The 27,171-nt window shown below is 41.0% G+C and overlaps 1 protein-coding gene and 1 long non-coding RNA gene across 3 annotated transcripts in view; one reads left to right on the top strand and one right to left on the bottom strand.

The window, feature by feature from the left end:
• Positions 1 to 647: 647 nt before the first annotated feature.
• POPDC1 (popeye domain cAMP effector 1) overlaps positions 648 to 27,171 on the bottom strand; it is a 28,935-nt gene continuing 2,411 nt past the window's right edge. Inside the window, exons 3-10 of one of the 2 annotated variants that reach the window (XR_014166543.1) lie at positions 25,583 to 25,816; positions 23,825 to 23,949; positions 17,353 to 17,540; positions 16,551 to 16,659; positions 11,756 to 11,923; positions 10,178 to 10,319; positions 8,969 to 9,149; positions 648 to 928 (exon numbers count right to left, since the gene is read on the bottom strand). Coding sequence is in view for 1 of the 2 variants with exons in the window: in XM_081904671.1 (XP_081760797.1) it covers positions 9,043 to 9,149; positions 10,178 to 10,319; positions 11,756 to 11,923; positions 16,551 to 16,659; positions 17,353 to 17,540; positions 23,825 to 23,949; positions 25,583 to 25,805 (1,062 nt within the window). In the remaining variant the exon portion in view is untranslated. Of the gene's footprint in view, positions 929 to 6,200; positions 9,150 to 10,177; positions 10,320 to 11,755; positions 11,924 to 16,550; positions 16,660 to 17,352; positions 17,541 to 23,824; positions 23,950 to 25,582; positions 25,817 to 27,171 lie in introns of those variants that run through there. The other variant, XM_081904671.1, reaches the window with a different exon arrangement.
• Positions 3,423 to 8,561, top strand: LOC309366181. The gene is made up of 2 exons (XR_014166553.1): positions 3,423 to 4,059; positions 5,937 to 8,561. It is a non-coding gene; the product is annotated as an uncharacterized lncRNA (long non-coding RNA).

Below are 27,171 nucleotides of genomic sequence, written 5' to 3'. Positions count from 1 at the left end.
AATACCATGGGGAACTTTTTGCCAATGCTTTGCTGAAATTGTGATAATTTTTGTCTGTGGCTTTTCCACAATCCAATAAGCTAGTAACCTAAACAAAAGAGATAAAGGTTAGTCTGGCAGGATTTATTTCTGACAGACCCATGCTAAAGTTTTCAAATGCTGGCCTTGTTATCAAGAGACTGTTCTAATATCTTCTCATATTTCAAAGTCATATTGGCTCAAAAAAATAAAAGAGGAAAGATCACCAAACCAATTCAGAGCCCATTGGATTTTGTCAGTCATTTGAATGTGAATTTCAAGGATAATGTGCCACAATATTTTTCTCATCCTTAACAGATTTGCGCCAAATGTATTGCTCTGCTTTCCTTTGGGCCACATCAGTGAGGCTGAGTCTTATTGTCTAGCTGGCCCAGGACCTCCATACACACTGCCCAGGCCTGTGAGCTGGGGAGGTCACTTCACTGCTGCAAACACAGCTGTTTGACTTCACCTTCAGAGGTGCACTCCATTGTCTCTGAAGACCAACGGATGCCAGCAACAACAAAACGAAACATATTCATGAAAAATAGGGTGAGTTTCCTAAATTGCAATTCCAGTAGTTTCAAAAGGAGATAAGAATGGCAAGTCTTTTAAATACTAAGAAATAAAGATTATCTGTTTCAGCAGAAAAAAATAAAGAGTTCTTCCAGTGAGGTGAATTTCATGAGCAGGTTTCCTCTTATCAATTCTCATTGGTTAAGCAATAATGCTTGTTCTCTGCTTCAAAGCCATAAAGAGGTCTACAGTGCCGCTTTTTGTGTGCACAGAGGAACCACATAAAGCAGTCCCTGGGATGAATATTGCCACCTGGAGAGTCATTCATGTGCAGGGCTAATCAAATTGATAAATGGCTTCTTCACATCACTGCAAATGGCTTTAAAAAGGAGATCTGAAATAATGGGGGTGAGGCAGAGAAATAATCAGTTTATCCACATGTCGTCACACTACAAATAAGGGGTAGTTCATATATCTTAGCTATAATGGCTACTCTGATCCGGGGCGAGTGTGACTCTCTGGAATCCTCACCCGATTGTAAGGCACAGTTACTGATCTGTTCTGGACGGGAGCTGATTTCCTATGCGCTTATCTCTACACGACAAATTTATGCTTGTGTTTATGCCAATCCAACTGTTTTGGCATCCATAAAAGAAATACAGAGTAGTTGTGACTTCAATGCAGGGATGTAGCATAAACCATTCATAACACAAAGTAACTTCATAAGAGCAAAAATGTAGCATGACAATTGAGCAACAACCATAGCTTTATTAAATAAGAGCAAAAATGTATGACCATTCAGTCAGCTGTCCAAATCTGTTGACTGTCATACACCCTACCAGTCACATGGCTCACTCTGATTCTAGTCTTCTAAAAGTACTAATAATTTTGTGTTGTGGTTATAAGCATAGCAGCTGTCTTATTTTTTATTCTCCCTGTAGCAGCCCTGCCACCACTACCATACAGGCAGGGACCCTCCAGGGCAGATTTTCAGGATGTGCAAAGGTGGAAGAGAGAGAAGGGACTCTGAAACTCCCATTCCACAAGTAAACCTTCCATTGAATCTCGCCCAATATATTTCATTTGCAAAGTGCCTAAGAAACTAAGCCCAGTTCACAATACCTACAAGGACAGCCCTGCCCAATAGGTTTGCCCTTTAGTGTAGGCGGTGGCAATAACTTCAGTGCAAAAGCACTGCTTAGTTGAAGGTGCTGGGAATTCATTTAGTCTCTCCAACCAGAAATGGTGCCCTGGGATGGTGGGATGATTCTAAAGTTAGTCTGGGTGTGTAGCAATTATGAGATGGACAATTTTCCACCCACCTACTGTATAATACACCGAGCTTCAGAGTTTTACACTACATTTGATTGTGGTTTTATATCTTGATTTTATTCTGTGAACTGCCCTGAGACCCCTGGATATAGGGCGGTATATTATTAATACTATACTGGGTATAGGGCGGTATATTATTAACCCTAGCCTAGACCAACTCTGCCCACACAATGTGGCCATTGTATCTTCCTGACCAGAAAAGAATTGTAAGAGGGCTTCGTGTTGAGTCTTCCTTGCGCAACAAGTGGGTTATGCGTATGATTCAGTTCTGTTCTTTGGTGGGAACCTGCTCATCAATCCTGGCTTATTTCTTAGCCCTGACCCCTGCCTTCCTCTGCTTTTACTCTTAGGTCTTGACTTCTAGTCTGTCCCATGACCGTTGGCTCATGCAACACTGTTGCCCATGGCCCAGCCCTGACAATACAAATACGCAAATGCTACAAATTGCTTCTGGGCAAGTAACAGATGCATCTTAGATGGGGAAATTGAAGTCCTCCCTATATTTTGGATTGCAGTCCACAACATCCCTATTCATCCCTGGTCACTGGAAATGCTGATTAGAACTGATGGGATTTGGAGCCCAGTAACATCTGGAGAAAGACGCAGGTGGCGCTGTGGGTTAAAGCCTCAGCGCCTAGGACTTGCCGATCGAAAGGTCGGCGGTTCGAATCCCTGCGGCGGGGTGCGCTCCCGCTGCTCGGTCCCAGCACCTGCCAACCTAGCAGTTCGAAAGCACCTCCGGGTGCAAGTAGATAAATAGGGACCGCTTACCAGCGGGAAGGTAAACGGCGTTTCCGTGTGCGGCTCTGGCTCGCCAGATGCAACTTTGTCACGCTGGCCACGTGACCCGGAAGTGTCTCCGGACAGCGCTGGCCCCTGGCCTCTTAAGTGAGATGGGCGCACAACCCCAGAGTCTGTCAAGACTGGCCCGTACGGGCAGGGGTACCTTTACCTTTTTAACATCTGGAGAGCCAATTATTCCCCATGCCTGTTCTAAAACATCCTATGCTGACATGAAAACTTTAACCAGGAGTGTATACATTTTCAGCTACAGATCAGTATAATACTACCATACAGTGATTTTCTTCGGGGGAGGGGAGGTGCCGGTACTGCGTACCCTTGAGTGCCCCCAGAAAAACCACTTCTACTATACATGATTAGACTAATATCAATTTAAAATTGTTGTTACATATTGTTGTTTTTATTGTTGATGCTTTTCTTAATTTTTTTTATTGTTTCAGGGGAAATGATTCATAAATGAAATGAAACAAATAATCTCTCCAATTACAGGCAAGATTCCTGTGCCTTTAACATCTGTGACAGGCAGAGGTTCCATAGAGGAAGCTTTCCCATTAATGCAGCTATTAAAATCACATAGCTACTGAGGAGTCCTTCCATATTTTTTAAAAAGGTAACCTCTGTACCCTGAAATAAAAGCTCCAGTTAATGGAACAAACTGAGGTTTGATGTTATATGCTTTATACCTATAATTTCAGGTTCCCACTAGAATCTACTGTCAATGGCCTTTTTAGTCACAATGGACTTTAGTCACTGCTCATGCACTGGTACTCCTGAAACTGGTGTGCAATACCTGTGACTATATTATAGTGGTCCTTGATACTCTGTTACTGTTTGATCCCCAATAGATGCAGGCAAGCACAGCAGTTAACAGCGTGCTAGCTTGGTCTTTGATTCAGTGGTTTATTCTGTTTTGAGTACTGATGCAAAACACCACATGTACAAAGAATACATTGAATGATTTTTACTGTTTGAACTCAAAAAGTATCCCCACTCCTTCTGCCTTGGTTTTTTAACACAAACACACAGCTCCTTTGTCAAAAGGCAGGATAGAGAGAATGAACATCATTGAACTCAATGGGATTTACCGTCTAATCCTATGCACTCAGAAGTAACGCTCCAATCTTATGCATAGGAACAAATCCCATAAAACTCATTGAAACTATAATCAATCCCCCCCCCCCAAATCCCATCATTCGCTGTGCATGCAATACGTGGAATTAACTTCCTGTGGCTTTTCTGCTCTCAGATCTTCAGCATTCAGAATGATGTTTTAGACCAGGAATGTGGATCAAGAACCATTCTTCCCCCCGCCCCATCAAGGGCTGCATTCTTTCAGGGGGAATCTGTTGGCAGTTGCATGCTTGCTGTGGATGGAGGAGCAGCCAAAAGTGGGTGAGCCACCATCTTTTTTTAATGGTTTCATCATGTAGCAATCATGTCTTCTCTTTCCTTCACTCTGTCACACACAATATGGAAGAGGAAGTTTTCTCCACATGGTTGCCTGGAGAGGAAGAGGCCAGAGGTCTTCAGGTCACCTGCCCCTGAATTAGACACTAAAAAAATAATAATGCATGTGGTGTCATTTGGAACTAGCGCTGCCTCCTCCAAACTCTTAAGTCATATCTGCAATTTTGAAGAATTGCATAGAAATCAAAGACATCACCATGCTGCAGTGATCAGAGAAGCCTTTTACTCAATTTTTCAGATGGTCCAGTCCTCCACTCTCTGAAAGCACCTTTTAGTGGCTTGTCTGTTCAAGGGTGCATAGTCTCCAAATCTGCTCTGCAAACAGAAGACACAGTTCAGCAGCAATAGCAAGCAGATACTGGATTAGTGATCAACTTCTGTGCTTTTATTTTCGAGTAAGTGGGATGCAGCAAACCAATGGCCTTTTTCTAGTTTAATTACAGGGAGTAATGAAATCCCATCTCTCAGATATTAATGCATGTACTCAGTGGGATTGCTGCATTTGCTTTACACATACAGATGCATTAACGCTTTGATTTAATGTTGGCGGCTCTGTATAATATTGTTCAGGCATAATGTACAGGCTCCTTGCTCAGTTGCCAGGTCAAGGCTGGTGACTAGAGCGTTTGAAGAATATTTTATCTACTTTTTTTTAAAGTGTAGCAATGTCTGTGAACAGAGCAACCTCTGCTTTGCATGCTTTTTGTGTCATAGGTGGCTGGGCTGATTGTTTTAGCTTAAGTCAATCAGTAGCTGAAGTTTCGTTTCTGCATCACCTTTTACTACAGAGGATGAAGGGGAATTCATGTCCCAAGAGTAGTTTGTACAGGAAAGCAGGATGTGGTCTTAATATTTTATTAATCTCCAAGGAGGAAATTAAGGAGAAGCATAAGTGCTCAGTTACTAGAACCGGATGGTATTTAGCAGAATACTCTGCTTGTAATCCTGTTTGTGGGGGAGGTTCTAGTACATACAAGATTTTCCCAAGTGCACTTTTACTGCCCAATTCTTACAACGGAAGAAATCCTTATGCTTCCGTCTCTCTATCCTTAGTAGCCTTGAAGCTTTTGAAGGAGGCTTACCTACTGCTTAGGAAAATTCATTGTTGTTGTAGGATTAATATTTCCATTTCCAGTGCATGTTCTGACAGCTTTCTATTCCAGTGTAGAAAAGAATGCCAAATGCAGATAGGTGGGCAAGAATTTTGTGTGCCAGATGACATAAAAGTAATCTGATAATTTGCAAAGTTAGGCATTTCAGGCATAAGAATAGGTATTTAACCATAATAAATACTCAAAGTTACTCTTTGTAACTTTTCCTATTCTGAAAGAAAGCTATTAAAATGTTTAAATGTAGGGTAGTCTCTGCCCCCCCAATTATTTCCAATCTGACATCTGTAATAATTCTTCTGTCATAAAGCTGAAATTGTTTTATTTTCCCTATTAACTTTTTCAGGAGTACAAGTCCACTCCTTTTCACAGCTGTGACTAGCGTGATATGAAAGTCAGAAAAAGCATTTGATTCAATCTAACTCATTCTTCTTATGACTAATATTTTGAAACCAACTTGCATGATACTTATTGGGGGGATCCCTTTAAAACATGAAATGTGCATGATCCACACAAATACATAAAATTTGATAAGTATATTGGGAAAACGTCTCAACTAGATTTCGTACCATAGCCTGGTGACCACAATTTGGTAATAAAGGACCACTAAAAGCCCCTTTTCATTGTTTGGGACTACTTTGCAGGTCTAGCAATGAAGTGGGGCAGTTTCATGGTTGCCACAAAACCCCTTAGGCATGAGGGTGGAATATGCTGCTGTTCAGACGGGTGACAACTCCCAGAGAAATTGGCTATGCTGGTTGGTGCTGCAGAGTTGAGTCCAAAAAGATTCCCTCAGAGCACCTCAACATGGATGGTACAAGTCCTACAGCAGATTAAGTCAAGGATACTGTTGAGGATGCTTAAGAATGTGGTTGTGCATTACAACAGGACAGAACAAATTCCCTATGCTGCTACTGTTTCATATTAGCTGGCGGATAAAGAAGAGGTCTAAAGAAATGCAGGTATGTAATATGTATTTATTGTTTTATTGTACAGAAAAATTAAATCTCTCTCATATATACGCTTTTCAAAAAGCTTTATTCCAGTTAGTAACATTGTGCCATATGTGCAGCGTCAATATAGCAGTGAATTATAGCTGCATCACACTATAAACATGTATAGTCTAGTCCAGTCACATTCATTTTTTAAAACATCAATAACAACCATACTGGAAAGCAGTATTTCTCTGAAGGATCAATCCAGCAAAGGTGCAATTCTAGCTACTTTACATAAACACCTACAAGTGCGAATAAGCCAGATCCTTAAGCCAGCTCCTGATGACCATGGGGTTATTTGAAAAACTGGAGAAGAGATATCAATGCTGCACTTCCTAGCCCTCAAAACCGTCAGTTACGTAAGGTATGTATAGTCTAGTAAATATTTGTATGGTGCAATCCTATAGTCCCTGGGTGGGTGGTCCCTGGGACCAAGGAATCTTGTAGATCTCCCTCATGGCTGAAGCCACTGTTCAATCATTGCCTGTGTTCCAATAGCTAAAGGCAAAAAACAAAAACAAAAAAATGTTATGAGGGAGAATTGGAGGTAGTTTGGGATCTGCTGGATGCAAAATACTGCTGTTTTCTGGATCCATTTCTGAAATAGAGTTGAAAGTTTGCCAGCCCTGCCTAGGGATAGTATGGTTATTTTCTTCCTACTGGGACTAAGGGGTATGGATTTTTAAAAAACAACATGCCAGCAGAGAGTTTTGGGGGGGGGGGACTCCCTCTTTTCCTGCTGGCAGAAGTCCAGCAGGACTGTGGTTTGCCCACCATGACAACTACTACTCCCCTCCCATGTAAGAGTTCTTTGCTATTTAAATGAGGTTCTCTTTCCAGAGACTTCTGCTAATGACATCCCACTCTTGTAGCCTTTTCATTATGATGCTTGCAATTAACAAATGTTTGCAACAGCCAACTTAGAAAAACCACAGAGATGACATTCAACAAATGAGCTAAAATTATATACTTCCATTATTTCATTGGTAGTTAAGCACATCCATAAATTTTCCAGTTTTAATCTATGGAAGTGTTTAATTTGGGATGAAGAAATCTCTGTATTACCATAAATATATATCCAATGCAGCTGGAATCGAAATAAAAAAGGCACTGTGTTATTCTCTCCATCAGCATTTATGCCACGGATTACAATTTACCATTACTGCCAATAATTCTATGTTTATGCAAAGTCCAATGAAAAAGCAGCATTGGAGGTATTCCATTCTTAGAAAAGCAGTGTAATGTAAGCACATATCAAACATTGGTGTACATAATGAAGTACAACCTACAGCAGTGATAGAAAACTTTGTGGGCCTCCAGATATTGGAGAACAAATTTGCCTTAGTGTGGTGAATATAATGGGGAATTGTTGTTCAACAACAATATGCAGGGGAACAGATTCCCCACCACTGGCCAACATCCCATTGAGGTCAATGGCAAACGCCCACTGATTTTAATGTTTTGAGACTAATTCAAGCACTGTGACTCTGCCCTACCACATGAAATGCTGGTGCATTTACCCAAAAGTACAGCACAAATCAATTTCGTTGCAATAGTATTTTGAATTACTAATACTTCAGGTTTTGTGTCCAGTTATAATAGACATCACATTATAGAACCATTCATAAACATTACACATGGCTGAAAGGGAAAAAATGTGGTTACAATTACGTTATCTTTATGACTGCAATATTATTTGTGCCAGTTCACAAAGAATGTGCCATGATTAAGAATACAGTCATACTTTGGAAGTCAAACGGAATCTGTTCCAGAAGTCCATTTGCCTTCCAAAGCGTGGCTTCCAATTGGCTGCAGGAAGCTGCTGCAGCCAACGGAAGCTGCGGAAGCCCCGTCTGACATTTGTATTCCAAAGAACATTCGCAAACCAGAACACTCACTTCTGGGTTTGCAGTGTTCGGGAGCCAAAATGTCTGAATGCCAAACCTACACATCAGCACAAAATGGGAGATAGAAGAATGTGGAGCAACTCCTGTATCCCTCCTACAAATAGACATATAGTGTGATTGTGACACACAACACAACAGATTGATTACATATTTCAGCTCTGACTGTGCTCAGTCTTAATATTATTAGGCAGGGCTGGCGAAGATGGGAGTGGCCTCAGCCCAGATGACTGCTTTCCCCCTACTGACCCAACAGGTGGCCTAGGTGGGTGTAGGACCCTGTACCTTTGCAAGTGCAGCAGCAACAGCCGATTCTTGCGCTTCCAGGTTCCACAAATGTGAGGTAAAAAGAAGGCTCAAGTGTCAAGCTTATCTGTGTATCAGTACTGCATTTATTGGCTTAAAAGCAAAAAAGAAAAGTTTTTAATGGCACAGCTGAATCAATTTGATTTGTTGGAACATAAATTGAAAACCAAAGTTTGACACCTTGTTTAAAACCCCATTTCCAGACACATTTGTTCCAGTCCAACAATCCACTGAAGCTGTGAGGACTTTCCCATTCACTTCAAAAGAGAAGCCATTCCTGTGCAGACGGTTAAATTGCAAGCACAGACCTTTCTACACTTTTTTCTACACTACTATTGCTTTAAACGGGGCATTCTACTCCTCCAATCACACAAAGCTCCAGAATGGGGCTTCAAGTCCCACTAAAACCAGCATTATTTATTTTTCAGGTAATATGGTTAAGAGTTTCACTCAGTCTTTTTTCTGGCATCTCTGTGTGTGGCCAAATATACATATGTATTTTTAAAAATCAAAAAGTAACCTTATGAGTTTCGGCAAGTTTTCTGTGACTGCCACACTTGTAGTTCACCGAAATTCCGCTCAGCAAGATCACTACTAAACTTTAGTTGATTTGACTGATGGGGGATGAAAGACATCATCTTCCACACTTTCTTCAATTGGTTTCATTTTTGCTGATGTTCTTAGACAAGGAGATGGCTGACCTGTCAACCGTGAAAAAAGGAAATAACTTTAAAATAAATTATTACACTTCAGAAAGGAAACAAAAACCAGCACCTCCTCCCACCACTACCACCCATATTCTAAGTAAGAAGGTACGTGTCCTTTCAAGGAAATGGAGTGTTTCGGTTTAAATCTGAACATGCTGGTTTAGAGGGAATACTGGTGCCAGCCAGGCAAACAATAAAAAACAGAATTACTTAGTGCCACCTATGGTTCATTTTCAGTATTGCTCATCTTGAGCAGTACTATTAAGGATGTGAGCACTTTCTCAATCTTTTGGAATCTAAAATGCATGTAATAGGAACATTACTTGGGGAGGGGGGAATATCTTAAAAGGCTGCAAGCATACAAAAACAAAGCATTATATCAGTTCAGTTTGAAAGTAAAGCTGAATGCAAAAAAGCAGAATTATGAAATCCATAGCAGCTATTGTTACTTCATTCATTCAGTTATAAAAAAAATATATACTCTCTAACCAACAGTAGTTCTTGCTCAGATCAGCACCTAACACAATGGGGCACTGCATCAAAGCTTGCAATAAATATTACAATTTGTGGCCCTTTAAACTACATTGGGAGGGGGATACTGTTTTCATTTGTTAGTATGTTATGTATTTTTGTGTTTCTATATTGTAAACCACCCTTGTGATCCTCAGATAAAGGGTGGTATAGAAGTTTAATAAATAAAGTAAAACCTGCATAGCATTTGATAATTTGCGACTGAATGTTAAAACTGTGGCACATTGAGAAAGATGAGATACAAGAATGATGAGCGTGTGAAGTCTGAACTGCAATGTCCCATTCACACATGAAAATTATTGCTTGATTGCAGTCACTGCACAAGGAGCATGAATGTGAGGACATAATTTTTTAAAAAAAAATCATGGCCAGAACCCACAGACTAATGTCTGAGTGTAATGGTATTTCCCCTTGTGCTAAAGTATTTCCCCCGCAACACATCCTCATGACACTTGCGATTGACTAGCTGGAAATGTTGGTTAATGACTCACGAAGGGTTGAGGCAGTGGAAGTCCCACGGAGAAAATGTTGCAAGCCATCTTCGCCATCACTTGAACTAGCCATGCTGTTTCTCATTTGCATCACAGAAAGTTGTGAGCACAAACTGGGCTGTCGATCTATTTTCTGGGACGTCTGTAGAGAAAGAAGTTGTACCAAATAGTTCATCATTAATAAACCTGAACATTTATTTATCTGCATTTCAGTACCAATCTTGCTACCAAGGAGCTCAGAATGGCAGACATTTCTTCCATTCTCACCCATTTTTTTGCTCACAAAAGCGATTATTGTTTGTATGCCACTCCATACCCATAGATCTCAGGGTGGTTCACAATATAAAAAACAAAATACACAATAAAGACAACCCAATAACACCCCCCCTTCCACAACACATTTTAAAAGGGCATCAGATGTCAATCAGCCAAAGGCCTGATTAAAGAGGAATATTTTCACCTGGTGCCATTACCTGGGCTAGGCTAAGAACTGGAGAATGATCCCAGGATCACCTGATGAGCTCCATGTCTCTGTGAGGATTTGAAATTGCTTCCTCCTGATCCAAGTCCGACACTCTGCTACATCACTGGAGCTTGCCATGTATGTGATAGGCCATATATCCATCCCTTTTCCAAGGAACTAGGATCAGCTACTAGCAGGGCTCATTTAAGTAGATCCACCCCCCTCAAGGCTGGCTTTATAGAGTGAGAGTGTGTGTGTGTGTGTGTGTGTGTGTGTGCACGCGCGCACACACAGCAGGAATCGGAAGATTTGGATAGATGATTTTTTGAGATGCTCTGCTAGTAAGAAGCCTTTAGAGATAATTATTTGTGGAATTCTTACTTTCCACATCTGTATGCTAAATGCCGTTTTCCCAGACACTTGAAAATGGTACGACAGCCATCACTGTGCTCTTAGTAAACTGCACGCTTAACCAGAATCAACAGTGTGATGCAACAGCAAAAAAAAAAAGAGGTAATACTACTCTAGGCTGCATCAACAGAATTATAGTGTCTAGATCAAGGGAAGTAATAGTTTTGCTTTATTCTGTCTTGGTCAGACCACACCTTGAATGCTGTGTCCAGCTTTGGACACCACAATTTAAGGAGGATATTAACGGGCTGGAATGTATGCAGAGGACGATGATCAAGATGATCAAAGGTCTGGAAACCAAGTCTTAAGTTGAAGGAGTTGGGCACATTTAGCCTGCATAAGAGAAGACAGAGCAGATGATAGCCATCTTCAAATATTTAAAGGGTTGTCACAGGGAAGATTCACTCCTTTGAAAGGTTGGAGGTTTTTAAGTAGGGGTTGGATGAGCATCATTGTTCTGAACCATAAACCCAAACTGGCAGGCTGCTTTGCCGTAAGGCTATACTTTTCTTAATAAAGCACTAGAAGTGGCCATTCTGAAGTTTTTGGCATCCTCCTTCAGCAAAACTCCACCCAACCATTCCCACAAGTCCTCCTTTGGGCCTAGAGTTCAGGACAGTTGTGAATGATCTAGCTGAGATTACTGCATTGAAGGGGTTGGGAACAGCTACAACAGTTTCCAACAGCAGAGATGAAATCCTTACCTTATCATTTAGTGTTGGATCATTTAATGAGTACAACTTGTTTGTAATATCTTTTCCAATAAGGTACTTAAATATTTCAAAGAGGAATGGTTCAGATTCCAGAAAAAAGGTAAGTCTCTCCCTGGACCAGCATAAAAATTTGCAGTTATCATCAGCAGTAATGGAGACCTGCAAAGAAAGTATATTTATAGAATTAGCACTGCTTTATTGGGTGTCACTGACCACAACGCATTTTAGTTTGGATGTTCAGCAGAAAGAGACTTAACACAAATGTATCAATAGTGGTTTGTCCTTCAAACACTGCATCCACAGTCTGACGCAGAATGTGCTTAACGGATAGATCATGGCCAATGGGTTCCCAAAATTTCACAGAAATTTGCAAGGAAAATTCTTCTGACGTTTTGAAAACCTGCCTTCCAAATCCATTTAATTAAAAGCACCCTGTGGACAAATCTATTGCATAAAAGAAATGAAAAAGATGGATACCAATGTCTGGGATTAAACAGGCCAAATTTGAATAAAGGAACATATATGCAGGCCCAAAACTTTGCTGTTGTATGCGGTCTTGCTGCTTCTACCATCGTCGTCATATCAACAACAACAAAAATATATGCATTAATGCAATATTTAAAAATAGCAACCAATTATTATTATTTTTACTCTCAATATATACCACCAACAATAATGATTATATTCAAAATGTTAAAAAAGAGAAAACATTGAAATTTAAAAATTAAATGAACTAATACTTTAATGTCACCCTTTTTTGGCCCTTTTTTACTAGTGCTGCTGTTTGAAATCGACAATAAAATATTAAAACATTACAATGTTTAATTCTCTCGATCTGTTGCACACCATCTTTATGGCTTAGAGAAAGACAGCACTGACAAATTTAAAAACGAACAAACAACATCAGTTTATCAATAGTCTGACAAATGATACAACTGGACCAGTATGAATGCAGAAGTCTGATGGAACCCTACTGATGAGATTGAGATGCATGCGTGTAGGATTGCAGCTCAGTTCTAAGGGATGATTCACACATACACCATCCAGTAAAAGCAAAATGTAGCTCGTTTGCTAAGGTTGACATGCATCCAGCAGATGGCACCAGTGTACTAAGAAAGAAAGAAAGACCCCAAGCGAAAGTCCACCCCAGACTCATAGGGAAGAAATGATCAGTCATCCTGACAGGGAAGTGAATTATGAATGTGCTGTCTCCCAAAATATGTTAAAGCAAAATGATCTATGCCCAATATAAAAGCATGCCAGGAGCATGAACCAGTTTTTAATTTGGTGTACATATTTAGTTAAGGTATTCATATACCACCTGCCAAGTAAGCATCTTCAGGTGGGCTACTACAATACAATTTCCATCCCTGCATATATTTAGAAACAGAAATTTGGAAATGTGTACCCGTCAGTCATAAAATGAACATTTTTCATTTCGTGTAAAAAAAATAAATCCAAACTCTGATCTAAATAAAAGAGATGCTAAGAACTACTCCTTTAAAATTAGGTGGTTTCCTCTCAGCTCAGAACAAATCAATGACCAAAAATAATCTATTAGGAATAGTGTTAAGTATCCCATAACTGGCGTACTCTAGTCCATGGAGTCACGAAGAGCCGGACACAACTAAACAACAACAAACAATCCCATAACTTCCTTCCAGTGCAGAGATGAATATATCCTGACAGTTACCTCGTTTTGGCTTTATGCCCAGTTCTTGACTGGAACATATTACATCAATTACCAGTTTTAGACACTGTATCAACCCTCTGCCCTGGCTTTACAATCAAGTAGATACTGCATAGTCATAGTTAAAAACAAGAACTCACTAAAGATTCTCAGCCCCAAAACTGGGTGCTTGGTACCATTTTATGTGTGAAATTCAGCTTGCCCACTTCACAGCAGCCACCTTTGGGGAAACTGAGGTATCTTCACAACTTAACTTCCAGATGTACAGTGACTTTGCCTCCAAATATCACATTCTGAGAGACTGCCTTCCTACCAACAGTATACAACACCCATGGGTGGGAAGGTTTTCTCTGAAACTCAACTCCCCTCCCTTGTTTCCTATCTTTACTGCATCTACTTCCCATCAAATCAAGTCCCTACTTCTTAAGCCAATACCTACTCTGCTTCCTTTCCCATTGAGCAGCCACTATTCCTCTGGCCTCCCCCTTTACTTAGGAGATGGAGAATTGTCAGCTTTTACACACACACACACACACACTGGTACCTCGGGTTACATATGCTTCAGGTTACAGACTCCACTAACTCAGAAATAGTACCTCAGGTTAAGAACTTTGCATCAGGATGAGAACAGAAGTCGTGCTCTGGCGGCGGCAGCAGGAGGCCCCATTAGCTAAAGTGGTACTTCAGATTAAGAACAGTTTCAGGTTAAGTACGGACCTCCGGAACGAGGTACCACTGTGTGTGTGTGTGTGTGTGTGTAATTTTTTATGAAATATTTTATTGGTTTACAAAAGTACATGCCTCAGCTGTTTTTTTCAGGTAATACAGTCTTTTCTACAGATCAGTTTTACATTTGTTATGAGACATTAGTGTTGAGTACAGTTTAAGGTCAGGAAGAAAAGGAAGGAGGATGTGGACAGGCTGCTTGGACGCGTGAAACCAACCACCTGTCTCCTTGATCCTTGCCCATCCTGGCTAATAAAAGCAAGCCGGGAAGGGCTGGGCGATGGGCTCTGCGGGGTGGTGAATGCTTCCCTCTGTGAGGGAACATTCCCAGATCCGCTGAAAGAAGCGGTCGTTAAACCGCTTCTTAAAAAACCATCTTTAGACCCGGCCAGTATGGCCAACTATCGCCCAGTCTCAAATCTTCCATTCTTGGGCAAGGTGATTGAGCGTGTGGTTGCTGAACAACTCCAGGCACGCCTGGAGGATGCGGACCATTTGGATCCCTTCCAATCGGGGTTCAGGCCTCATCATGGGACCGAAACTGCCTTGGTCGCACTGGTTGATGATCTCCGGCGAGCTAGGGACAAAGGTGAGAGTTGTTTCCTAGTTCTGCTGGATCTCTCAGCGGCCTTTGATACAATCGACCATAACATCCTTCTGGACCATCTAGAGGGGCTGGGAGCTGGGGGCACTGTTATACAGTGGTTTCGCTCCTTCCTCCTGGGCCGTGTTCAGAAAGTGGTGGTGGGGGATGAGTGTTCAGACCCTTGGGCCCTCACTTGTGGGGTACCTCAGGGTTCCGTCCTCTCCCCCATGCTTTTTAACATCTATATGAAGCCGCTGGGAGAGATCATCAGGGGGTTTGGACTGGGTGTCCATCAATATGCAGATGATACCCAGCTCTACCTCTCTTTCAAATCAGAACCAGTGAAGGCGGTGAAGGTCCTGTGTGAGTGCCTGGAGGCGGTTGGAGGATGGATGGCGGCTAATGGATTGAGGCTGAATCCTGACAAGACAGAAGTACTGTTTTTGGGGGACAGGGGGCGGGCTGGTGTGGAGGACTCCCTGGTCCTGAATAGGGTAACTGTGCCCCTGAAGGACCAGGTGCGTAGCCTGGGAGTCATTTTGGACTCACAGCTGTCCATGGAGGCACAGGTCAATTCTGTATCCAGGGCAGCTGTCTACCAACTCCACCTGGTACGCAGGCTGAGACCCTACCTGCCCGCAGACTGTCTCGCCAGAGTAGTGCAGGCTCTAGTTATCTCCCGCTTGGACTACTGCAATGCGCTCTACGTGGGGCTACCTTTGAAGGTGACTCGGAAACTACAGCTAATCCAGAATGCGGCAGCTAGACTGGTGACTGGGGGCGGCCGCCGAGACCACATAACACCGGTCTTGAAAGACCTACATTGGCTCCCAGTACGTTTCCGAGCACAATTCAAAGTGTTGGTGTTGACCTTTAAAGCCCTAAACGGCCTCGGCCCAGTATACCTGAAGGAGCGTCTCCACCCCCATCGTTCTGCCCAGACGCTGAGGTCCAGTGCCGAGGGCCTTCTGGCGGTTCCCTCATTGCGAGAAGCAAAGCTACAGGGAACCAGGCAGAGGGCCTTTTCGGTAGTGGCGCCCGCCCTGTGGAACGCCCTCCCAGCAGATGTCAAAACGATAAACAACTACTTGACATTCAGAAAACATCTTAAGGCAGCCCTGTTCAGGGAAGTTTTTAATGTATGATATTTTAGTGTTTCCTGGTTTCTATGGAAGCCGCCCAGAGTGGCTGGGGGGGCCCAGCCAGATGGGCGGGGTATAAATAATAAATTATTATTATTATTATTATTACAATTGTCAGTTTTTTATTTAAAAATGGGGGCCTTGGGGTTCAAAATCATTTTAGAATATGGAGGACAGAGTACTATTGCTGCCCTTATTTATCTTCAATGCTTCTTTTGAAGTAGATTAGTGTTCAGATTAACATTAGGCATAAGCCTGTATAGCTCACTTGGCGAGAGTGTGGTACTCATAACACCAAGGTTGCAGGTTCAGTCCCCCTATGGGACAGCTGTGCATTCCTGCAGGGTCCCTTCCAACGCTACAGTTCTATGTTTCTTTAGTCCCACAACAGATTCATATGATTATCTTATCCAATATTTATTATGGTAGTTGTGTTAAACCTTTAGAATCCAAAGAAAGAAACTATATAATTTTACAGCCCTCAACAAGCAATACAACACTGCCACTTTTGCATCTAGAATGATAATGATTATATTCTCCAACATTAACATCTGAAAAGGCTATATGAAAAAGTTTACTCTATAGCACCACATATTTTTTTCATCAAGAATTACATTCACACCCAACAGAACAGTTCCATACCTGGAACTTCTCACCTCGATGCATCTGAGTTGATCGAAATTCAGGAGAATCTATAAAGGCACAGGGGTAAATATTATGCAGAAAATGCCCTCGATAGGAGACCTTCATTCTGATGATAAAAATATGAAAAACAAATGAAAATACCAGAGGCACAACAATTCAGTTCAATTCATACAATAATTTACTATGTTTAGAACCCTGGAAAGTTGGGATTCAAAAACAAATATGTTTTTGAATATAGCAGGCTTCTCACTTCAGAAGGTAGACTTGCATATCATGAAGTGCAGGAAAAATGAACTAGACATGGAGAATTATGGGAACTCTATTTCATTAACGGTCACAGAGCAACACCCTTAACAAACAACATTCCCCAGGATTCTCCATGATTGTTAAAGCGGTATAATATTGCTTTAAATGTGTGGTGTGGGTAGAACTCTGATTTAACACTAAGGTATAGTTAAACAAAGTGAATCAACAACTTAGGAATCATGGTGGCATGAGAGAGTGCTACAGCTCACTGTCACCAAAAAAGTAGGTGAGACGCCAAGAAGCAATTGGCTCAAGCATTGCAGAGACCAGTAAATGTTACTGCTACCTCAAAGCAATATCTTAAAGCAATGGAGGAAAGCAGCATTGAATTGCTACTGCATACATTCAAATTATTCAAAACTAATGTTATGTATAAAAGAAGACACAAGTTATTGTATATTACAGTCCCTTTCAATTTTCATTTCCACTTTTCCACACTTCAATTATGCCATGAAAAGGACTACTCCTGGTTCAAACTTTTTCAAGCACGTACTTTCCTTTTAACAGGATGCTTAATCGATCGTCCACTGATGTTTTGTCCTCTGCAGCATATGCTTGACCTGTTTTTAGTGTCTGAATATTGCAGAATTGTCCTGTCAGTCTTTGGAACAACTCTGGAGGCACATGGAGTGGTTCAAACATTCTCTTATACAGACTGTTGAGCTCCTTATCTATCTTTATCTATAACACAAAAAGTAAGTATTTCTTAGCATTGACTCTAAAATATACTTTTTATCCAAAACACATAAACATACAAACCAGTGACAACTTTATTCCAATGTAGCATCAAAGAAACTGACAAATGGGATACATCTAATACTATACATACATATTAGCAGATGTGCTTTTACCATAGAAATTTAAATAATAATATCAGAGTTAGAAGTTGCATTGTATTTTTCTGTGTGTGGAAATACCAGTTTCTTCCAGCCTACATTTAAGCTAGGAAGTGCATGTACACAGGTTAAAATGTTTCAAAGGGCACGGGTGGCACTGTGGTCTAAACCGCTGAGCCTCTTGGGCTTGCTGATTGGAAGGTCAGCAGTTTGAATCCACATGATGGGGTGAGCACCCGTTGCTCTGTCCCAGCTTCTGCCAACAGAGTAGTTCAAAAGCACACCAGTGCAAGTAAATAAATAGGTACCACTGTGGCAGGAAGGTAAATGGCATTTCTGTGTGCTCTGGCTTTCATCACAGTGCTCTGTTGCAGCAGGTGCGGTTTAGTCCTGCTGGCCACATGACCCAGAAAATGATATCACATTCATGGCTACAAACAGATGTAACCAATGCAGTAATACAGATATAAATGGCAATAGAATTATATTCTAATAAAATAGGTAATCAGATCTTTCCTTATTTTCCCAGTTATTTCTCTACCTGTTGTAGCATAGAGCTGGTGAAGCACAGTGACTAAGAGTACAATCCTCTAAACGTTTCTTCAATGGGACCTGCATCTGAGTTCAATGAAACTTGCTTCCATCTAGATGTTTATAGCCGAAGAGACTGACCTACAAATCAGGATGCATTCAGGTCAAATCTCAATTTGGCTGTGAAATAGCTAGGTGACCTTCAACATGTCTCCTTATATCTCCACACACTCCCAACTGCAATAAGGGGGTAAAAAAATGTCACAGGGCTAGAGTGAGAAAAGCAAGTTATATGAAGCACTTTGAGCACTCTACAGGTAATGCTCAAAAGCAAAGTACTAATATAATTATTTTGGTTCTTTGCTAAGACATGGAAGATGGCCAGAGAGCCCTGAAAACAACTCTAAAGACTTGCAAAAGCCAGTCCATTATAAGATGCTGTAGGAAAGAGAAAACAGTGTCTAACATTCTACATTCATTTATGCACCAAAACAGGAAACAGGGTGAGAAAAAAACTGGCTCATATCTAGCTGTGCTCCTGAATCAATAGAGTTACTACCCAGGACACAGTGTCCTACCGTATCTAAAAACATTAGCAGATTGAGCAGAGACCAAATTGGTTTGCAAAGAGAGGAGAAAGTGGGTGTCATGAAGAGCAAAAACAGGAAAGGCTTCAGCACTAGACAAATAAGTATCGGAGGCATAACAGAGGCATAATTCAAGGAAAGAGAGTTTGTAGTTTAAATTATTTCTTGCTAATAAATAAGAAAGGAAAAAGAGGTGTGTGCTCTGTGGGGAAAAGAGCTTTGCCCTTGGGTTTAAAGAGAAATGTGAGAATTCATTTGTCATAAAGATGCTAGGAGTCTTGCAAGCGGTCCTGCGTTCTCAATTTTTTGCCAAGTAAAAACCACATACAGGATTTTCTCCCTTATCCTTTCAGTTCACTTAGGTCAAAGTGTTATTTCATGCTTCATTTTCATACTGTTCACTCATGCCACAGTGAACAGATGCTACAGAACAGCTGTAGAAAGTGCAGTGTGAGAGGACTACTCTAGATGAAAATTATTCAGTAGTAAAGGAGCAAATATCATGTACATCTCCATATAAACTGTGTCCATATGCAATGGATCACAGAACTAGAATGACTTTATTAGCAGGAAATAAAAACTATGTAACTTGTACTTTTCAAACAATATCTGAATAGAAACAGAACCATTAATTTTGCCATGCAATTATTCAGTCAAGTAAAAATGAATAAATTAAAACTAAGTGTGCATATATATGGAGAGATAGCATTGCAAATATATGGATATATGGTTGGATAGTGTTTTCGAGGTTACCAGCATGAGTTTGACCAAACTGCGGGAGGCAGTGGAGGACAGAGGTGCCTGGCGTTCTCTGGTCCATGGGGTCACGAAGAGTCGGACACGACTAAACGACTAAACAACAACAAAGCATTGCAAAAAATGTGCAAAATAGCATAAAATGTGTGTATTAGGAGAAATTAACACTAAAATGCTGGTGAATTTTCACGAGGACTTTAAAAAAAATGCATACTGGCAAGGAAATGTTGAGAACTGAGTATTAGAAAAATGAGAAACAAAAGTGACAGATTTGACCATCCCTACTCAACATTAAAAGCCGCCTTTTAAAGGCTTCTAATAAACTGCACACCAAATTCCTGTTTTCCCATGCCAAAGCTTTCAGTTGCATTGGTGTTCTTCTGATGACATATTCAGCTTAGGAGGGAAGAGAAAAGCCTGAAACACTTTAAGTTTTTGTGCAATGACTGTAAGAATGAGTCATCTAGCTTGCTGTGCTGTTTTCATTTTTTATTTATATATTAAATCAAATCTAACTGGATTAAATGAAACACTCTTAATATTTCAATTTTGATGTGGGTTTTATATTCATCATGAATAACCAAACTGTGAAGGATGTTGGAAAGCAGATGAGCTATTGAGTTACACACACACACACACACACACCAAGACAGACAGGAAGAATATTGATAGCCAGAAAGCAAGTCCACTGTCTAAAACAGGCAAACAATCACAGTCACATGAGTCTTCAGTCTTTTGAGAGGTAGCTTCAATATTTCATGCCAACATTTCAAGGAGGGAGCTGCAGCCCAAGATAGGAAAAGAGGTGGTAAAGGAACACCTAGCTACTTTAAATGAATTCAAATCTCCAGGGCCTGGTGAGCTGTACCCAAGGGGACTAAAGAAGCTTGCAGATGTAGTGTCAGAGCCTCTGTCTATAATCTTTGAGAATTCTTGGAGAAGAGGGGAGGTTCCTGCAGACTGCAGGCAGGCAAATGTTGTTCCCTATCTTCAAAACAAAAGTGGGGGGAAGAAGACCCAGGTAACTACCAACCAGTCAACTTGACACTAATACCAGGAAAGGTCCTAGAACAGATCATTATAAATGGTCGGTCTGCGAGCCCTTGGGAAAGGATGCTGTGATTACTAAGATCCAGCATGGGTTTCTCAAAAGCAAGTCATGCCAGATGAATCTCTCTCTCTCGTTGCAAGTTTGGTGGATCAGGGGAAAGATGTGGACATAGTGTATCTTGATTTCAGTAAGATATTCTTGTAGCTAAAGGAACTGTTAGATGGATTTGTAGCTGGTTGGCTGGCTGAAACCAGAGTGCCCAAAGGAACTAATAGTTCATCATTCTGGAAAAAAGTTACAAGTGGGGTGCCACTGGATTCTGTCCTGGGCCCATTGTTGTTCTATGCCTTTATAAACCACTTGGATAACAGACTTGAGGAGGGGCTCGTCAAATTTGCAGATGACACCAAACTGGGAGGGGTAGCTGATGCCACAGAAGACAAAATTGGGATTCAAGGTGACCTTAACAGTTTGGAGAACTGGGCCCAAACTAACAAAATGAATTGTAATAGGGATATATAGGCAGCAATAACCAGATAGGGGGACACCTGAATTAGACAGTAGTACATATGAAAACGGGTGGCGCTGTGGTTTAAACCACAGAGCCTAGGGCTTGCCGACCAGAAGGTCAGCAGTTCGAATCCCCACAGCGTGAGCTCCTGCCAATCTAGCAGTTCGAAAGCACATCAAAGTGCAAATAGATAAATAGGTACCGCTCCGGCGGGAAGGTAAACGGCGTTTCCGTGCACTGCTTTGGTTCACCAGAAGCGGCTTAGCCATGCTGGCCACATGACCCGGAAGCTGTCTGCAGACAAACGCCGGCTCCCTCGGCCTATAGAGCGAGATGAGCACACAACCCCAGTCTTCCGCGACTGGACCTAATGGTCAAGGGTCCCTTTACCTTTACAGGTGAAAAGGTTCTACGGTCTTAGCAGACCACAAACTTAACATGAGTCTACAGTGTGATGCAGCAGCAAAAAAAAAATTGCTATTCTAGGCTGCATCAACAGAAGTACAGTACCCTAACCAAGGGAAGTAATAGTCTCACTCTATTGTGCCTTTGTCAGACCACATCTGGTGTACTGAGTCCAGTTCTGAGTGCCACAATTTAAGAAGGATATTGATATGCTGGAATGTGTGCAGAGGAGGGTGACCAAGATGACCAGGAACAGTTGAGGAAATTGGCTATGTTTAGCCTGGATAAGAGAACACTGATAGGAGACATGATAGCTACCTTCAAATAGCTAAAGGGCTGTCACATGGAGGATGGATCAAGCTTGCTTTCTCCTGCTCTAGAGGGTAGGATCCAAACAAATGGACTCAAGTTATAAGGAAGGAGATTCCGACTAAACACTAGGAAGAACTTTGGGAAGGTAAGTGTTGTTTGACAGTGGAAAGGATTCCCTCAAAAGGCGGTGGACTCTCCTTGAAGGTTTTTTTTAAGCAGAGGTTGGTTGGATGGCTGTCTGTCAGGGATACTTTAGTTGAGATTTCTGTATTGCAGGGAGTTGGACCCTCGGGATCCCTCCCAACTCTACAATTCCATGATTCTATGCTCCAAATATACTAATTCAAACAATCACAGTAAATGCAACATGGAACAAAACCCTATAAAATTTCATTACATGAAAACATGAGATAACCTTTCTCCCTCCCTCTGCCCTCCCCAAAAGCAAACTCCTTTTCCTTTTTTTTTTTTATTAAAGCAACTTCACCAATGCGCAACATGATGGAGAAAGGAAGGGCTTAAACTTTCCCAGTCCAAATCATTCAAGATGGTTCCTTCACCCACCTCATGTTCCATATGTGGGCTGCTCAATCAAACATGTGTTTAGGATCCAACAAGTGGAGCACAAGCAGGTTTACAAGAACAATTTGGAATGGGACAATAATCTGCAGTGTGCACGCCCCTTCCCACCCAGCAATCTGCTTTTGTTCAGACAACCCCAGAAAAGAAAACCGCACATGTATCACTGTAACATATGCTGCCAAAGGGGGCAGGGGGCTGGAGCACTTTCCCTATGACAAAAGGCCAAAATGTCTCAGACTTTTAGTTGGGGGAGGGGGAGCTCTGAACCAGCATGTTCTTAAGAAAGAAATCAGGCTACAGTTAAAAAGAGTTGTATGAAAAATGTAAAGCCTGCATTAGACATTCATTTTTACATGTGGCATAGAAAGCAAGAGAGAGCCAAACCAGCTTTTTAGTTTCATACATGACAAAGCAGCAAAATATCAACACAGGTGCAACACTTAAAGGGAAAGTCAATACTGAGCAACACAGAATCAATTTAAAAAATCTTAAGAGGCTGGAGAACAGCTTCAGTAGGGGCTGCTAGGTTATATTGCTAGGCACTGAAAACAAAGCTATTTTGTTCGAAAACAAAATAGCTGAGGAAACAAGGCACACCCATCCCCTTTTATAGAATTAACTGCTTGTCACTGATCTATAGTAACTGAAATTTGGGACTCTACTATAAAGAAAGAAATTATTTGTTGATGGCTCAAGATAACTTTGAATGACTTACAGCACAGTTGTATCTTCCAACAGGGCTTACTCTCAGAGAAATGTTCATAGCCTTAATCATGTACAAGAAATTTTCCTGCTTATTTCTTAATTGATGCCTTTCAATCATATCTTGTAAAACTAGTTACACTATTACACAGAAAACAATTTCATATTTGATACAACAAAAAGGTCATACAATTCAGTGATCACCGGCACAAACTTTGATTTAAACCAATCTATTTTTCCTGCAGGGGTAACTGGTTTAACAGATGGGTGGAGGAAATACCCAAAGACTTGCTACCCTAGTCATAATGAGCTGGATGCCCTACATCATAAAGAATCGTCTTGAAAACTGAAAAACAACCACCACTACCATAATGGACACATTGGATTCAAGTTGAACCAAGATGGCAGGTTACACAAATGAAAATTCGGTGGTTGTATACTAAAAAATAAATTAAAAAAATAGGAATTCATAAAGAATTAAAGGCCTCTGTATGAAGGATTTTTGCGTTTTAAAAAACCTGAAAACAAATACTTGAAAGCAAAGCTCTTGAGAGTTGTAGAAATGATAATTCGTGTATTCAAGTTATTCAACAAGCCCATTATAGACTTGTTAGAATCAAGATGGAAGAGTATGGTCCTTTTAAAGTAGCACCTTAGACATTTTATCAATAGTTTAATGGTGATGTACATACCGGTCTTCTCTTATATAGCAAGTATATAAAATGCAAAAGGTTGATAACAAGGAACGTTGTATTCCAGATCATTATATCCACAGCACAACGGAATAGCGTTGCCCAGATGATGAACAGTGTACATCCTGCCAAAAACAAAGTGTGTCAAATGACTATGTATACACACACACACACACACACACACATGTCCAAAGAACTATGATTCCAACAGAATACTGTGACTGGTTTCCCCCAGCCTCATTTAGGTATTCCAGGAATAAAAATATTCTGTTTAGGTTACTTCCAAATAATATTATTAATAATAATGCTCCTCCCTAGGGCAATTAAGCTGCAAGTCATACACTGGCCCTTTGTAGGCAATGAATGCAAATGCATTCCACTGCAACTACAATATAATATGTGCCACAGTCATAATCATGTATGGACAATAAGCAAAGCTCTTCACACTAAAAAAAAATCCCAGAACACCATAATGGCTGGCAGAAGGTCGCTGTGCATGCCATTTACATGTATGTGTGTCACTAAGTACACTGGAGGTGTACTGGGACCATACAGCTGTTTGTATGTACAGGCCACCTTTCTATTAAAATAATATCTAAAGTGGTTTACAAAAAAATACTACAATATCAGAGACAACTAAAAACATTAATTTAAGACAGAGAATTTAAAAAAAAGATGCATTAATACAATCAGTATAGCAGTATTAGGAATGCAATTAAGTCATATACACAGAAACACATAATTACTAAAAGCTATGTAAAATTACAATAGTGTTAGTGGTTCCTGAACCTGTCAGAGAGCATTCTACAAGCTGGGTGCCACCACTGATGAGGCCCAGTGTAACCTTACTAGTGGGGACACCCAACAGATCAGATACACTCTAAATCAATGCTCCCTCACTATGACAACAGAGCAGTCGTGTATGAGCCAGAATTACCTCTTCTGGCTTTAACTCTTCCATGCCTTACTAAACTGTAGAATCCTGTTCTGCACCGCAGATTACTTTTGTATTTCAAAAGCAGTTTGTGTTGTGGTATGGAAGAAGGGGGGGTACTAATATGCAATAAGAAGAAAATCTATTCGGCATATACCGTATTTTTCGCCCTATAGGACGCACTTTTTCCCATCCAAAAATGAAGGGGAAATATGTGTGCGTCCTATGGGGCAAATGCAGGCTTTCACTGAAGCCTGGAGAGTGAGTGGGGTCAGTGCGTACCGACCCCTCTCACTCTCCAGACTTCAGGAAGCTCTCCGCAAGCCTTGGGAGCCCGCGGGAGTTCCCGTCAGGCTCCCTAGGCTTGCGGATAGCATCCTGTATCTCGAAGCCTGGGGCGCGCTGCGCAGCACGCCCCAAGCTTTGGTTCCCCAACCTGGTTTGGAGGCTGGCGGTGGAGAGAAGCGTGCTTCTCCCCACCGTCAGCCCCACAAGCTCGGGGGACAGTGGGGAGGTGGAGCGCCGCCATCCCGCTGTTCCCTGACCTGGTTTGGGCTTCAAGCAGATATCCGCAAGGCGTGGGAGCCCGGCGGGAAGTCGCGCCGGTCTCCCAAGGCTTGCGGAGAGCTGCCTGTTCTGGGGGCTGGGGTCGGGGGAAGCTCGGGCTTCCCCCGCCCCAGCCCCACGCCTGGGGGAAAAATAAAATTTCTTTTCTTTATTCCCCCCCCCAAAAAAACTAGGCGCGTCCTATGGGCTGGTGCGCCCTATGGGGCGAAAAATACGGTAAAAGCTTTTGCGTATTCCTAAATATTTGTTTGTCCTACCTATTATTACCATGGCTCGTAGGACAATCATATGAAGATGGAAAGTGGTTGGAATAACCAATCCAACAGCAAAACAAATATTGGCCAAATGAAACACGAGATGGTGAATCTCTCTCCAGTTTTCACAAAGAGTTTCATTCAAAGGCATAGAGATGGGATTGTTGACATCTGGGTTGAAACTCAAAGGAGTCACCATGATTGAATTTGCTTCTGTAGGATTCATCTTGAAGTTGCCTGTTAAATGTTTTTTTTAAAACAACAACAACAAAACATTAAAATAAGAATTGGAAAATACATCACATAGTTTCACATTTGCAGCTTGAATCAATGTCTTTTTCAACAGATATAAAAGTACTGGAGACCATATTCACAGATGTTAAAAACTCTTATATTTAACATTCCAAAAAGTTTTTGCGTGTGTGTGTCACTATCACTCTATTTTTAAATAAGAACAAAAGACAACATATGTATCCAAGCTGCTCCAAACTGTTTTGCTATCCACGGCAAAGTATCAGCTTTCTGCATGCATGAAGTGTATGCCAAAGGTGGCTTCTATGCTTTAGATCAGTATTGGCCCGGGATGCTTAAAAATAAAGTGAGTCTCCCTTATCTATCCCACACCTATCAAACTGTCATGTGGCAGCGACATTAAATAGTTCTACTAAATATAGCACTTTACAACGCTTGAGAGGTAAAAGGCTGCACAATTTTTCTGACAGCCAATTTTAAGTGCAGCAGAAACAGGTTTACTTTATCTCCAAACACGACAGAAGGGCAGATAATGCATCTGACCACGGAGCAGAACTGTCCATGCATGGGCATCAGCAAGGGGCACTTCTTAATTAGATACACAACCAGCCCCTAGTATTGAAGTTGAAAACTTCTTAACAGGGGCATAACTGTTTGCTTCTCTGCACTGTTTAGTTTTAACAGTGGCTTTCTTGGCAGTTCCTATTCAGTTTTAATTATTTTTTCTGGTTTGTATTCATGCTTTTCAACTTGAGCCAAGAACTTTTTATTGCCTGGTAATAATAATGTCAAAATACCACCAACACATACAAGACAGTGAAGGAAAAGAACACAAATGTAACAACTTACAGGATGGAATATTTTTTACCGTAAGTTGTATTTCCTTTTTTATAATTTGAATCGAGTTTTAATTTTCCTATGTTTCAAATTAAACATTTTACAAACTTTAATATATCCAATGACTTTTCTTCTCCTTCCATGGTTCATATTACATATCATACTTTCTTGCATATTTTACAATAACCATTCAAATAAATTTTCCACTTTCACATCAATCAAATATTGTTTACTCTGTTGAATTTATCTTAATTCTGCCAGTGTTTTCAGCTGTGTACAATTATTTCCCATATATTCAATAAATATTTTTCACTCTTCTTTAAATATACATTCTTCTTGCGCTCTTATTCTGTGGGTTAAACCTGAAAGTTCTGCATATTCTAACATTTTAAGTTGCAAGAACTATATGTAAAATGACCATGCAAGCACAAAGGTGGGGTGGCAGTTAACTATGCAAGAAAGCACATAAAATTAATTTGTCGAAAGTCAGGCCCACATTAGAT

This window comes from Podarcis melisellensis (genome assembly GCF_964234715.1).
Source record: "Podarcis melisellensis genome assembly, chromosome: 3".
In the NCBI taxonomy this organism is placed as follows: Eukaryota; Metazoa; Chordata; class Lepidosauria; order Squamata; family Lacertidae; genus Podarcis; species Podarcis melisellensis.
The sequence above is the reverse complement of the archived record's forward strand: the minus strand, read 5'-3'. Positions and strand labels throughout refer to the sequence as shown.